This window comes from Diceros bicornis, chromosome 16 (assembly GCF_020826845.1).
Source record: "Diceros bicornis minor isolate mBicDic1 chromosome 16, mDicBic1.mat.cur, whole genome shotgun sequence".
Taxonomy (NCBI): Eukaryota; Metazoa; Chordata; class Mammalia; order Perissodactyla; family Rhinocerotidae; genus Diceros; species Diceros bicornis.
The window spans coordinates 28,221,877-28,237,208 of record NC_080755.1 but is presented as its reverse complement, the minus strand read 5'-3'; the positions used below and the strand labels follow the sequence as shown (position 1 = coordinate 28,237,208).

The 15,332-nt window shown below is 35.2% G+C and overlaps 1 protein-coding gene across 3 annotated transcripts in view; it reads left to right on the top strand.

Moving 5' to 3' along the window:
- The window catches only part of NOL4 (nucleolar protein 4), a 432,326-nt gene that overhangs the window by 374,265 nt on the left and 42,729 nt on the right, over positions 1–15,332 (top strand). For all 3 annotated transcript variants that reach the window (XM_058556965.1, XM_058556968.1, XM_058556967.1), the window contains one exon: positions 14,342–14,522. In XM_058556965.1, the coding sequence (XP_058412948.1) occupies positions 14,342–14,522 (181 nt within the window). The remainder of the gene's footprint in view (positions 1–14,341; positions 14,523–15,332) is intronic.

The following is a 15,332-nucleotide window of genomic DNA, read 5'->3' as shown; positions in this document are numbered from 1 at the left end:
TGGTGAACAAACAAGTGAACGTTACTCTTTGTCTTCTCTGGTGAAACACCTCCACTTCCTTTAACTTGATTATGAAGTTTTGAGATCTCCCAGCAACCTGGTTTTTCTCACTTGGACGGGTTCAGTTTATGATGGCCATAGTGTGGCAGGAAGGTTTGCCTTGCTCAGCAGAGCACATTGGTTAAACCTGCCAACTCTGGACTCAGATCTCAGTTCCTACACTTACAGCTGTGTGAACTTGGATAAGTCATTTAGCCTTTGTGCCTCCATTTTTTCAATCTATAAAATGAGACTTTAGTAATATCTAACTCCTTGAGATGTTGTGTGGATTAAGATAATATAATGGTCAATTAGCACAGTTCCTGGCATATGGTAAATTTTCAATAAATATTAGGTGATAATATAACATGTCTCTCTTTTTATTTTTCTGTTAGCATTATTCTTTATTCAAGGAATAATTAAGTGCCAGCAGCTCAGCATTCTACGCTTCATATACTGTTATTAATTCAACCTAACATGGCATTAGATATTTTTTGTCTAATTCATCTATACATTAGGTCCTTTATTATATGCATTCCTAATATTAATCATACTCTTTTGTTAGACTTAAATCAGTTATAATTAATTAATTCTAAAGTGTTATTTGGTTCCCCTGCTGACATGTAAGTTCACTGGAAGCAGACATTCTGCCTGTATCATTCACTTCAACTGCATTTTCATGCCCATTGTATGTGCTCAATAAATATTTTAATTATTTAGTTCATTATAATTGTACATTTTTTCAGAGGTGCTAATGTTATGACATTTCTTCATCAATTTGTGTATATAGGTAATATTTTAGACTTAAGTGTAAGGCTATACTTTTGGCCCTGTTAAATTCATTTCATAAAATGTCAGCCTGTAATGAAATTGTTCAAATCCTTTGCTGTTGACTTTGCATATTGTTTAGTCTTCCCTCTCCTCCTTCACATGCTGTTTCTTGTTATCACTCAAATCATTCAGTATTCTATCAACGTACTTATGTGTCTCAATTTAAATATTGAATGGCATAGGGCTTAGGGCAAAACCCTGTGGCATGCCTTCTAAAGACCTTTCTTCTAGTTGGCACCAATCCATTCATCAGTCTTTGGATATGGTCATTCTGTTAGATGTAAACCTTCCTCATGATGCTATCTTTCAACACACTCTGCTTTATTTTGTCACATGCCTTGTTCTGTGTCTAGAAAATCATCATGATCCACTTTTTAAATAGTTCTTTCACAAAGACAATGAGGTAAGTTTAGCATGAGTTGTTTCTTACCACTTTTAACTAGTTTTAAAATGTTTAATTTGTAAACTTTAATGCCATTATGATAGAAAAGTGTGATCTTTCTATTTACCTATTTTAATTTTACTTTTCTATCAAAAAGAACTTTCAGATGGAGTTCACCATCTCATGTATTAAAACCGTTTCAAATGACAAAAATCTGAGAAAGAAGAGACAATGTAGCTATCCAAATCCTAAATATATTGCATTACTTCGCAAAGTTTCACTACCTGTAATCTAAGACATATATTAAAGTTGTAAAGTATACATGTCTTTTGACATGGAGAATTGAATCCTTGCCTTTATCTCTACTTCCTTCCAAACCCCACTAAAATAATTGTAAGTGAGTATAACGAGTTTAGAGCTACAAGGAGATAAAGAATGAGAGAAGATTCAAGAAAGGATGAGAGATTCCATCTCATTTTTGGAAAATGGTAATCTGACCTCCAAGTGACTATAGGGATAACCATAAGAAGCCATTCAATCCTGTAGACCCTGGAAAGTCTGAGAACTGAGGACACCAGGTATTACAGAAAGTGTTGTTGAATGAATATGATAATAGGAGAATTGGTTCAGTGTGTCCTGAAGTTAGTAGACTCCAGGTCCCCTACCCAATTCTGTATTACCAGGAGACCTCCTCCTCTTCCCACCCAAGTAGGAGATGAAAGGTTTATTTTGTAAAGAAATAGAGGCAAAGGGCTCTAAACCCAGAGATACTGGTATAGTAACAGAAATAATATACTGAAAATGGGCAGAATAAATTCTTCAAACTGAAGGTTATATATCTCTGCTGCAGGCATTTTTCGCTTTTTTAGCTTCAAGAATGGAGACAACTTAATTATTTCCTCCATTCAGGAGACTAGAATTCTCTCAAAAACTGAGGAGCCAGAGAGGAAAGCAATTATGGATACCGGCACTCAAATATCACAAGCAAAGCAAAGAACAGAAAAAAAAATTTGAAGCAAAACATAGTCACGTTCTTGGAGAGATTCAATAAAAAGGTATTTCCTTGAAATACGAAATGAATGCATGAAAAAGAACAATAAACAAAATCAAGCTCTTGAAATATAAAAAAATATATATGATAGTCAAAAAAAATTTTTAAGGACTGAAAGATCATTTGGGAAATTACTCAGAAGCTTTAAAATATTAGACAAAAAAATTAGAAAGTGAAATACAAAGGTTAAAAAAAAGAGGATAAATCTAGGAGGGCCAACATCTCGCTGATTAGAGTTACAGAAAAAGAGAAAATAGAGAGGAAGAAATTATCCAAAAAGAACTATTTTTCAGAACTGAAGAACATGCATTACCAGAATGAAAGAGCCCATAAAGTTATCAAGACAGGAAATGCAATAAAAGACGTGTCAATCATATTATCATGAAAGTTCCAGAACACAGGAGATAAGGAGAAAAATCTTAAACAATCCAGGGAGGGAGAGAAAAACGTCACATATAAAGAATCAGAAAGCGAAAAGGCATCAACCAGCAAAAACTATCCTCAACACCAAAATATATGGGAGCAAAATCTGGAAAATTCTAAAGAAAATTCTATATCCAGCCAAATAATCAATCAAACATATGGAAAAAAATAATTTAAAATAACTTTCTGGCATATATCTTCCATATAGTCTTTCTCAGAAAGTTATTGGAGAATGTTCTCCACTGGAACAAGAACATAACAAGGAGGAAGTCACTGAATCCAATAAGAGGACATAGAAAATGGAACAGAGGTGGAAGGACCTCTAAGATGACACTGTGGCAGGCCTAGGGAATCATCTCTCCATATTGGAATAAGAGGATAAGGAGTTCCAGGAGAGAGATGTCTGGGGGAAATATGGAATTGATGGAACACCTGATAGATTTGGTGATATGGAAAATATTCCAAAGCGTTCTATATTTGTGTTAGAAAATTTGAGAAAAATTAGTAATAGTGGCTTGGAATACTAGCCAGTTAGAAAAAGTGGCTTGGAATAAAAACAATACCAAAAAAAAGTTTTAATAAATAAGTGTACTCATTGTTCACTGATTGGCCCACCAGTGAACAGCACGGTGTCATTCTGGGTCACAGCAGGTGAGAGAGAACATATTCAAAAGAGTAATTCAAGACTGTTTAATAAGGGGACTATTTACATGAGTGTGAGACGGGATAAGGAAATCAAGAAGAGATGGTGAAGCATCCTCGGACTAGCAAGCGAGAGGGGCCTGGAGAAGCAATGGTAGGGAACTGTTAGCAGAACCAGATAGGAACTGAAGCCCTGGGAGAGGGGCTGTCTGATAGGATCCAGGTTCTGCAGTAGAGAAACACAGCTGCTGCCAGACCAGGCATGGCAGGAAGGGGCCTGGGGATAAATACCCCAAGCACTCTCATCTCTCAACCTCTGAACTCCTGTCGGGGCTTCCCATTGACAAAACCCTAGCAGCCAGGCAGCAAGAGAGCCCAGCTGATTAAGTTCGTAGTGGTTGTACTTCCAGGAAACCAAGTTAGAGAGTGCATCTGGAGGGGAAAATTGAGAATATTCAATGCATAGCAAAAATGTGTTGTTGCAATTTCTTGTTGTAAGGCAAATTCTAGTCTAAGCTATGTGAATGCTTACATGACACAAACCAAACCCCGGGATCATAGTCAGAGACCTTTGGGTATGAAGAGTTTCATATCAAGTGTAGAATAGATTTCTGTGCGGTGTTCACACACATGCACACACGCAATTCCCCTGTATCTTCATGACTTCCTCTTTTTTATTCTTCCATTTTTTGCTTATTGGCTTATGTATTATGGCTTATGTATGGAAATAAAATTATAAACTCTATATCTGATGTATGAAGAAATATGCCAAGTAATATTTCTATTCTTACTATGTGCGCTACACCCACAGTCAACATGGTAAATCAGAACACTTTACATAACTAAGTTATAAGTAACAGAAGCAGTATTATTAAGAAAAGGAACATTAACAAAACCATAGTATTTTACTTATATATGCACATAACATACATAACACCCATACATAGTCAGGCTTAAGCAATGTGTTTTAAATTCATCACTAGATTATTTATTTTTAGATCATTTCTTGTTGTCTCATGCATGTTCCCTTTAAAATTTAATTTCACATTAATATAAAAGCATTGTCACTCAGTGATTCCGGCATCACCATTTTGATGGCTTTGCTAGTTACCTTAGGTTGACTTTTCATAATTAATATACTTGAAATAACAAAATGGATGGGTAATTTTTACACCCAGTTTAAATTAAATTATAATAACCTGTAAGCTTTTATTCCAACATGTAGGAATTAAAGTCTCAATTATCTGGCTCCTTCAAGATATACAATTCACATGGAATTATGTTTACCATATGATTGAACATAATGTTCATCAAAAGTAGCTATGAAGGAATCCATTATGTAGAGTGACATTGGGAAGGGATTGTTCTTCATTCTGCTCATTCAACCATGCTGGCACACCTGTGTCTAATTTTGAAACCATCTATGATTACCTCCCAACATCAGTGTTGAAATGGCCTCATTAGTCAAGTTTCTCTACTTGCTCAAAAAGAAATATGAAAATTATCTGCCACAGCCAGGTTTTTTTTTTAAACTTTAATTGTATTTTTCAAATCTCTGTTTCCCTGTTGAGCCTAATTTTCTTAAGCCAGTAGTGAAAACTCCCAGGACCATACTTAGAAGATTTAGGGTAACTGACATCTGGAATAAATAAATAGTAACTGAGAGGTCACTTTTAAAGTACTTAGCTTGAATTTTGTTGACTTATGCTTATGGAGCCATTTGTGACAATGTATCCAACCATAGTTTTAACATAAACTGTAGCCTAATCTTGTACTTTGGGAAAACATATCCACAAAAATGAAAAGAAAGTTAGTTTCTCTTAAGTTATCTTTTAAAGTGGGATGCCTTATTTTTATCTGTTTTGAACTAAAATGTTACAGTCAAAACAGTATTAATACCTATGAGTTTATTTTAGCATTAACCAATAATAAATACCTATTATTATATGTGGAAAAAAATAAATATGTAGCCTTATTATCAAACTAGAATCTTAACTACCAGAAGCTAATTAAATCCCTTTATAAAGCCCATTTTATGTATTACATATTTGATTATATTGCAGATAAAATAATGCACGTCTTTGCGCTGCCCACCATCATACTCTAGATAGCCATTATGCAGGTATTAGCCTTACTCTTCTGACATCACTGTGTTAATAGGATTCTTATGTAGTAGCTAATGGTTAACTGATCTAAAAAAGATCTTATTGACCTTCATTGTGCTTCTCAAAGTTTAATGCTAAAAATATTTGTTCTGATTTTTTGTTATAACTGTAATATTTATTCTGAATTTTGATTACAGCTATAACTTTTATAGCTAAAGATTCTAATGTAGCATGTTTAGATTCTTGCTTTAAGGGAAATTTCTAATTGTTAGAATACAATTGTGTTGGCACTCTTTTTAGACGTCTCATCTTCAGTAGGATATTGGGTTCGAGGTCTTTTAGTCTATAGCAATCTCAGAACTAAAGAGCTAATTTATATTCAGTTGAAGTGTTTGTTCTTTCCTAGGATATCTTTTACTCTCGACTTGCTTTTCTTGCATTATTTCATAAAGATAATTGTATACAGGAGAAGAGATATAAACATTTCAAATAAAAAGGCCCTGCCTCTTTCATTTGAGAGTGTCTGAAGGATAGATTAAAGATTTAGGGTGAAAAATATTTTGTTAATCTAGAATTTAGGTTAGTAAGGATGTGAAAAGGAAAATATGATTTTTTTCTCCTAATTTTTGATGAACACCGTTATCTAAGTCTGCCTCATCTAACTAACACTTTTTGGTTTCATACAGAAAGTTTTAAAAAAGTTTTAAGAAAGAATTTAGTTTGTTATTCAATATTAGACAAGTGTGTTAAAATTTTGGAAATAAGATTAAAAATTAAATGGCAAGCCATTATCAGAGGATATAACATACAATAATTATGAGAAACTTTCTGTATATTGGTGCACATCTGGGACAATTTGGGTGGCTCAGAATATTACACTGGTAAGATTTTTTGTTTTTTTCAGTTTTAAGTTATGACCAGAGTATTAGAGTGCATGAAAGGACGTGACAGAAAATGTGGCTGGCGAGATTGTTCTCAAACTCTGTAGAGCTTTGGATGCCAGGAGCTTTCTTGTTCCGGAAAAAAGAAATCTGAAAAGTTTTTAAACAGAAATCAATATGATAAGTGATTTAAAAAGATATATTTGAGCAGATGTGGATGAAGAGGGAAACACTGGTCAGGAGGTTATAGCAATAACCCAGATGAGATATTGTGGGGTTCCGAATTATGTATTAGCAATAAATCTTTCTAAGATATATGCCAATGAAGGTCGTTTCCAAGATGGAGCTTGGATATTGTTTGACTGAGGGAAGCTGGTGTAAGAGTAGAAACAAATCTTGGCATCATGCATTAACTAGAACAAGAAACACTAGTGATACAACAGGTGTTGTTTTGTTTTTTAATTCAAATTTTTGGCAAGGGGTGGTGGAGGAAAGAGAAAATTAATGTCAAACTGTTAAATTCGAGATAACTGAACATTAAGAAATTCAGGGGGCCGGCCGGGTGGTGCAGGCAGTTGGGGGTGTGCACTCCGCTGCGGCGGCCTGGGGTTCACCAGTTTGGATCCCAGGCGCGCACCAATGCACTGCTTGTCAGGCCATGCTGTGGTGGCATCCCATAGAAAGTAGAGGAAGATGGGCACAGATGTTAGCCCAGGGCCAGTCTTCCTCAGCAAAAAAAGAGGAGGATTGGCAGATGCTAGCTCAGGGCTGATCTTCCTCACAAAAAAAGAAAAAAATAAGAAATTCAGGCATGAGCCTCAGAGGCAAGGCTGAGACTGGAGATAAGAATTTGAGAGTGACAGTTATACAGGTAATATCTGAAAGCATGCCTGCCATAGAATCATCAAGTAGAGCATTGCAACCATCTTACCAGAAGAGAATATTGTATTAAAAGTGGTTAAGAAAAAAAGATTTAAGGTTTTTTTAAATCAATGGAGCCCAACTGCAAAAAAAGGGATGGTTTCACAGATGTTTTGAGTTGTCTTGAATGTAGATTTTTTTTTTAATGAAAGAAAAAAATTTAGGAGAAACAAAAATATTATGATTATATGATTAGGGCAAATTATTTATTATTCCTAAAATGTATTAAAACTTAACGTTGGGGCCGGCTGGGTGGCGTAGCGGTTAAGTGCGCCCGCTCTGCTGTGGAGGCCCAGGGTTCGGATCCCAAGTGCGCACTGACACACTGCTTGTCAAGCCATGCTGTGGCGGCATGCCATATAAAGTAGAGGAAGATGGGCACAGATGTTAGCCCAGGGCCAATCTTCCTCAGCAAAAGGAGGAGGATTGGCAGATGTTAGCTCAGGGCTGATCATCCTCACAAAACCAAAACAAAACAAAACAAAAAAACCTCAATGTTAAAGATACCAATTTGGTATTGCTTTGTTAAAATTCAAAGATTTTTCTGAGGTAAAAAATACTATGATACACATATAAAATCAATGACCAAATAATTTTATCTGCAATCAGATTTTAGGACTTACTTTAAAATTTTCATTTTGGTTATATTAACAAAGGAACTCGAAATTGTTAGAAACCTGTGGAAAAAGACATTATTTTTTTAATTCGATTTTTTTGGTCCATAACTAAATGGCAAAGTGTTACGTTTAAAATTGCAATTTAAAAATGCTAAATCTCTGCTTTTATTTTTAGTACTAAAACTTTATGGCCATCAGAAAGAATTCTAGAGTAGATGACTTTGCAGAGTACTTGGTTACTTCTTGCCAGCCATGTATCCATTCACACTGGGTTGGGGACTGTATATATTTTGTATTTCCCTTTAAGCCCATAGTTCTGAAACCTTTACTATTGATAAATCATGTGAGCATATGTGTGTGTGTGTAAATAGAGTTTGTTAATGTGATAACCTGTTCTTCGAAGAGTTTGGTAAAACTCTGGGTAACAGCCATCCTGCTGTGATTTTGGTTTCTAAAGTCAAAGTCAAAAACAAACTCAATCTAGCTGCTCTGTTATTTCAAATCTTATCATTAGGCTACTTAAAATTAGTTGAAACATGTCTTTCCTTATTATCTGTCTTAGTGGGTTTGGAAACATCTTTGTGAAGAACAATTTTCTGTGTTGGCATCTTAATCATTGGTATGGCCAGCAAGTGGAGGAGACTGCAGGGAGAGCTCTTAACTATATGAAAGAAATTACTTCCTGAGTGTTGTTATATATGTGAGTGTGTGTGTGTTTTGATGGCATCACAAATCACTTCTCATCATCCCAAGTAATAAGCACATTTACTTTAAGTGCAGACAGTTTTTTTTCTTAGCAGGAAAGCATTTTAAGTGGGAGCTCTGGTTCTCTCAGATCTTCTGTGAATTTCCCTGGAAACTCTTAGCAAGGTACTTAGTTCTGGAACACTTGCTATCAAGTGGAAGAAGAGACACTTTTAGAAGGTAGAGATGTTTTCTAGTAATTTATATGTGAAATAATTTGTACTCCCTCACCCCATCTGTACTAATAGAGCAAAGGAGAAATTTAGATCAGTACCTTAAGTAAAAATGCCATATAGACTATATATGTCATATAGACTATAAAGAACATGTAAAAAGAGGAGAAATCCAGTAACAATCTTATAGAAATTTCAGACAAATTGACACCTGAATTATCCATGTGTGTACTATTTTGCAGTGATAAGCTTGTTTGAGGTCTGTGCAAGTGTCTTTACCTTAAAAAGGTGGATCATTAGTACCCTGACCATCTCAATGATGAAATAAAAATGAAATTCGATATTGATGTGATGATGCCTTGCAAACTCCAAGTGCTATCACAATGTAAGGTAAAGGGCAAACAGAAGAAAGGTATCTGAATTATTGAATCTAGCAGTAAATTTTGTTGGAGTTTTCTAATTATCTTTATAGACAGAGAAAAGTTGGTGAAAATATACAGCATATTTAATAGATGGTAGAGGATGTTTAGTCTAAGAAAAAGTGGAATTCTTGGGAGATATAGTAAAGGCAATGTATAACATTTTCCTTGCCAATTTATTTGAAACCTACTGTCAAAAAGTTGAGTGGAAACAATCAAATTTCATTTAACAAAACATGTCTATCTAAGGTACTTGTGTAAAGGATTCCTTAGGCATCTGCAGTGAGTTAGGAATTCAAACTGCGTGGCCCAAGTACTAGATTACGTTCAGCAAACTCAAGTTTGTCTCTGTCAAGTTTCTATGGATACAGTATGAAAGAGCACAAACCAGTCTGTTCAATTAGTGTGTCAACGGGAGGGTCATGAGTAGACAATGTCTGCTCTTCAAAACCATTCTCAATCTTGCCCTCCATCTATAAGTAATCACCCATCTTATTATAAGCCCATTTTTTAAAAATATGAAATACATATATACATCAAGGAAATACTTATCAATAAGGCCAGAGCCTAATTATAGAAGTCACCGTGTTTCTTTAATCTGTTCTATATTTTTAATCAAAGAAATCTAAATCAAAACAACTCTCCATTATGTAGTATACTGCTGGTGGTCATTTAATCATTGATGCTATCTTATTTTTATGGAATTTTTTAAAGAAAATTTGAAATATGTCTCATAAAGGCTAGGATCGGATTTTTTCTGTTTTTTGATGAATAAAATTTATTTCATTGCCTAGATATGCAGTCTGTAACATATTAATATTATCCTCTTTTGAAAATAATCTTCACAGCAACCCAGGGGGCAAACTGTCAGCTTGGAGAACTTTGGGAGCTAATGATTATTAAAAGTTGCTTACAGAGATAAAATGTGATATCCAGCGGTTATTTTTCTATGTCATTAAAATCTATGCTTCTTTGAAACAAATAATAATAATCATTCAAGAGATAAACATGAATTAACTTTATATTAAACTTTTGCCCAAAAGACACAACAGACTAGATTTTATTAGAATTTTCATATGTTGTATTTCTCAACATATAGTGGACTACCAAGCACTTTAATAATGCAAATCTGGGTTTGAATACAAATGACTCCCTACAAGGCCTGTTTTGATTATTAATGGAATTAATTATCTGCCTGCTCAGCGCAGTTACTGTGGTTTGGAGTAATAGTTAATAACAAAAGACTGAGGCAAATTTTAAAAATAGCATGTTTAATAATACAAATTAATTTTATCATACAAAGAATCAAAGAGAAAATATTGTGGAGACAATGCTGTCTCCTTTCTCTCTTTTTATTCATCATTAAGAAACTTTTCTCCTGTGAGTGTATTTTATTGCCATTTTTAAAAAACAGAAAAATATCTGGTATGTTTCAGAAGAGCCACCAATTTTCCCAAACTAGAAACTCAAATTTTATCATGTTGCCCAAGTTATTTTCAGAAAAGAAACTGGAAAGTTACACTAAGGCTGGAATTGTTTGATTTCAGCCCCTTCCCAAGGACCTCAAAATTGCTTTGAAGTATATAATATTCTGTCTTCTTTCCGAGTTTCAATAGCTACATGTCTTGACAGAAAGAATACTTCACAGCCTAGTGGTTTTCATAATGTTTTAGATGCGGTGATTTTACAAGTGTGGAGTAGAGCAAAGCAGAGCTGCTAGTCTGGGTAAAGAGGAAGGACACAGTGTGAAATCACATCTGTATGCCCTTGCCCCATAATCTCAGGAAGACTCAGGCATTTTCCCCAAAGCCTTACAGTTCCATAGAGAGTAGTTTGAAATCTACTACTTTATAGAAAATACAAGTTGTGTGCATGAAAAAAGTTAATCCGTGTAAACATCACAGATTCATCCATCAATTTTCTGATAAACTGAATGAATATATAAGACATGTCTATATTCTAGTCTGGAGGAATATATATATATTATATATATGATGATATATATGAATATACATTATATATATGATGATGATATATAATATATATATCTATTTATGACCATCTCAGTCCCCAGGGAGGGAGGAGCTTGGCACTCCTAGATGAGACACCATTTCATTGTACCTTATCAAAGACTTTTGGATTCTGCATGAGGTGTAGTCATTATTGGTTTGACCATTTTCCACTCACACTATCATTGTAACATGCCATTTAAAAGAGAGTTGGTTACAGATTCTAAGATTCTAATAATGGATGTGTTTCTGCTCCACTAATATTGCTTTATTAATAATTCTTGTTCACAATGGCATGGTAATTAGTATGATTATTTACTTCAGACCTATTTATTATGGCATGTACTTCCAGCAACAAAAGATTCCTGGAAATAGCATCGTCAATACTGTAGATTATTTAAGCTCCCTTACTATCTGTAATATAAAATGTCATCATAGTGGGGCCGGCCCGGTGGCGCAAGCGGTTAAGTGCGCGCGCTCCGCTGCGGCGGCCCGGGGTTCGCTGGTTCGGATCCCGGGCGCGCACCGACGCACTGCTTGGTAAGCCATGCTGTGGCGGCGTCCCATATAAAAGTGGAGGAAGATGGGCACAGATGTTAGCCCAGGGCCGTCTTCCTCAGCAAAAAAAAAAGAGGAGGATTGGCGGATGTTAGCTCAGGGCTGATCTCCTCACAAAAAAAAAAAAAAAAAAAAAAAAAAAAAAAATGTCATCATAGTACCAAAAAAAAAAAAATGTATATATATATATATATATATATATATATATATATATATATTGCTGTGTCTTTAGAAAAGGCCCTATTACCAGTGGTAAATTTGGTGAAGGCCTGATATCTTCTTTATTAGAGAACCACAGTCTAAAACCCACCATCTCTGGGTACTTACTACTAGCAAAGAGTAAGTTTCAGAATTAAAAGAAAGAAAAATCTGGAACTTGCTGACTTCCCAGTCCAAATAGTAGAGCTAGTGATACCAGCAAAATTTGATTCTATCTGGGTCTCTTCCTTAGTGCAGTTTCTCCCAGGAAAAGTGTTATTCTAAACTAATTCACCCGGGCAAACCTGGTGGCCTAGTGGTTAAGTTCAGCACGCTCCACTTTGGCAGCCCAGGGTTCGGTTCCCAGGCGTGGACCTACACCACTCTTCTATCAGTGGCCATGCTGTAGTGGTGGCTCACATACAAAATAGAGGAAGATTGGCAACAGATGTTAGCTCAGGGCAAATCTTCCTCAACAACAACAACAAAAAAAATGGATAAAATAAAATAATTCACCCACCTAGGAATTTCTAAGGTTTAAATGGCAAGAGGGAATTACAATCAGACATTCCAGTTCATGCACCACTTTAGGTCAGTTCATGTTTTTTTCAAAAGCAATGCTGGGAAAATTATTTTCTTATTTTCAGTTCAATTTACATCGAAGAATTTTGTTGTCTATCTCATAATCTTACTTACCTAGAAATGAAAAGATGAAAAGCTCATAGATCTTGTATCTGAAGTCTACACTGGGTGTGATGGTCAGAGTTGAATAGATCAATTAGAGTTGAAAAGATCAGGAGAACAAGAGAAAAATGATAAATTCATAATTCTGATAGTCAGGGTGATGCTTTGATTGATTAGAATCCTTCTGAATATAACAATATTACTGGGTCCATAGAGCAACTTATTCCATGTTTCCTCTTTTCCTAGTACTTGGTGGCACAAAAAATGTATTTGCAAGTTACTTGCTTCCCTAAACATGTACTCTAAACTTAGGAGCTGCAAAATACTTCTGAATATGACAAAAACACTCCTAAGAATTCACTAGAAATCTGTTTATAATTACTACTTATTTAAACAAAGAAAGAAGAAAAGATGAATAATGCAGTAGGAAAGTGATGTCATATGTGTTGTATATATTTTAGACTTTATAAATTCACAGCTGAAGGGAAATTCATTCACTCTGTTTTACTATTGAAAATATATACAATTTATTGCAAATTTTAATTTCAATGTCCTTACAACTTGACATGGCTGAAGTTTTAAAGCACAGATTGTAGACATTAGTGTAGCTTAAGAAAGGAAAAACCTGAAAGGCCTGGGTTTGTTTAGATCTTTGCCAGGCGGTTGTGATGCATGTAATGGGCCTAATGTGGAGTCCGCACGCAATAAATTATGCTATAACCATAACATAAAAAGAGAGAGAGGCAGGGAGGGAGGGAGGGAGGTAAAGAGAGAGAGAAAGAAAGAAAGAAAAAGAGAAAGGGAGGGAGGGAGAGAAGAAGGGAAAGGAGGGAGGGAGGGAGGGAGGAAGGAAGGAAGGAGCAGGCTGCAAAAAAGATTGCAAGAAAGCCAAATTCAGCAAAGAAGTTTTTTTACAAATTATAATTTCTCTTCATGTATTACTTTAAGCCTAGCTAGTTCTTTTTTTTAAATATTTTAAAATTCACTCTTCCAACAATTTCCAAATGTACAGTACAATATTAACCACACGCACATTGTTGTGCAACAGACTCCCCTATACCACCATCCCCTGTCCCCCATCCTGCATGACTGAAACTCTACACCCAGTGAGCAACTCCCCCCACCTCCTCCCCCAGCCCCTTGCAACTGCCATTCTACTGTCTGTTTCCATGTGTTTGACTACTTTAGATACCTCACATAAGTGGAATCATGCAATATTTCCCTTTTTGTGAATGACTTATTTCACTTAGCATTATGCCCTCAAGTTTCATGCATGTTGTAGGATATGATAGGATTTCCTTCTTTTAAGGCTGACTAATATTCCATTATGTTTATCTACCATTTTTTCTTTATCTATTCATCTGTCAATGGACATTTAGGTTTCTTCCACCTCTTGGCTATTGTGAACAACTCTCTTCACATAATTTTAAATTCAGTTGGAAATTGTAAATTGCTTCATCTCCAATTTGTCTTACGTTGTTACTTTGCTTTCCTTTTTTCGTTTTTAGCAAAGTTGTTGAAAATGTGCATATGTGCTGACTTAATGTTGACTATAGATTTTTTTCTTATTCAATACAGACATGTAGGTGACAATAAGATAGTCCTGTTCAAGGTGAAATAGTACAAGTGATTTGATAAATAATGGAATGCTGTTGTCATTGCAGGATGAGTCTGCTCCAGCTGAGAAACAGTGTAAACCAGAGGCAGTCCAGGCCACTTACTCGACCTCAGCTGTTTCGGGCTCACAGGAAGTGTTATACATTAACGGAAATGGGACCTACAGTTACCATAGTTACAGAGGCTTAGGAGGGGGACTGCTGAATCTGAATGATGCTTCCAGTAGTGGTGAGTCTTTGTTTTATATTGTGTTTTTTTGTGTGTCCATTTGGGAGTAGTAAAGTCTCTGAACCTGAGAGAAGAAAATGAATATACTGTCATAAGAAATAGTGCCAATCTGCTAAAAACAGGACCATTTAATATATAATGTCCATCTCCCACCAAGAATATCTCCCTATTCTGTTACTGTTTCTGAAAGTAGCAGCATTATTATGCAACTGAATGATTGCTGTTTTATGCTCAAAATAACCTCAACTAGAGAAATACACAAATTTTTTACCAAATAGTTATACATTCTTCTCCCAAAGCTGTAATGTACTATTCATCAAGAATAATAACACATTATTTCAATGTTCAAAGAGGTTTTCAATTTGGAAAATTTGAAGTACCAGGAACTTTATTGACTTCATGAAACATACACAGTCAATACACCTAAGAACATACAAACTGAAACAACACATGGCTCTCCAGCCAATAGTTTGTCAGTGACAGTGGCGTGCTCCACCGGCAATGAGTGGTGTACTGGGCCAGCTCATACTGGGTAAACTTTTAGGAATTTCTTGAACTTGTATACCAAAATGAATTCCAAATGTGTAATATAAAGCCATACAAATATTAGATATAAAATACATGGGTGAATTTCTTATAATTGAGTTGTAGGAAAAGCTTTCCTAAACTCTACTTAAAATCCAGGGAAAAATAAGTTTCATCACACACACACACAAATAGCTTTTGCAAGATGAAAAACATGATAAGCAAAGTAAAAAAAATAAATGATAAACTGGAAAAATTATTAGCTACCTATACTACAAGAGTTAA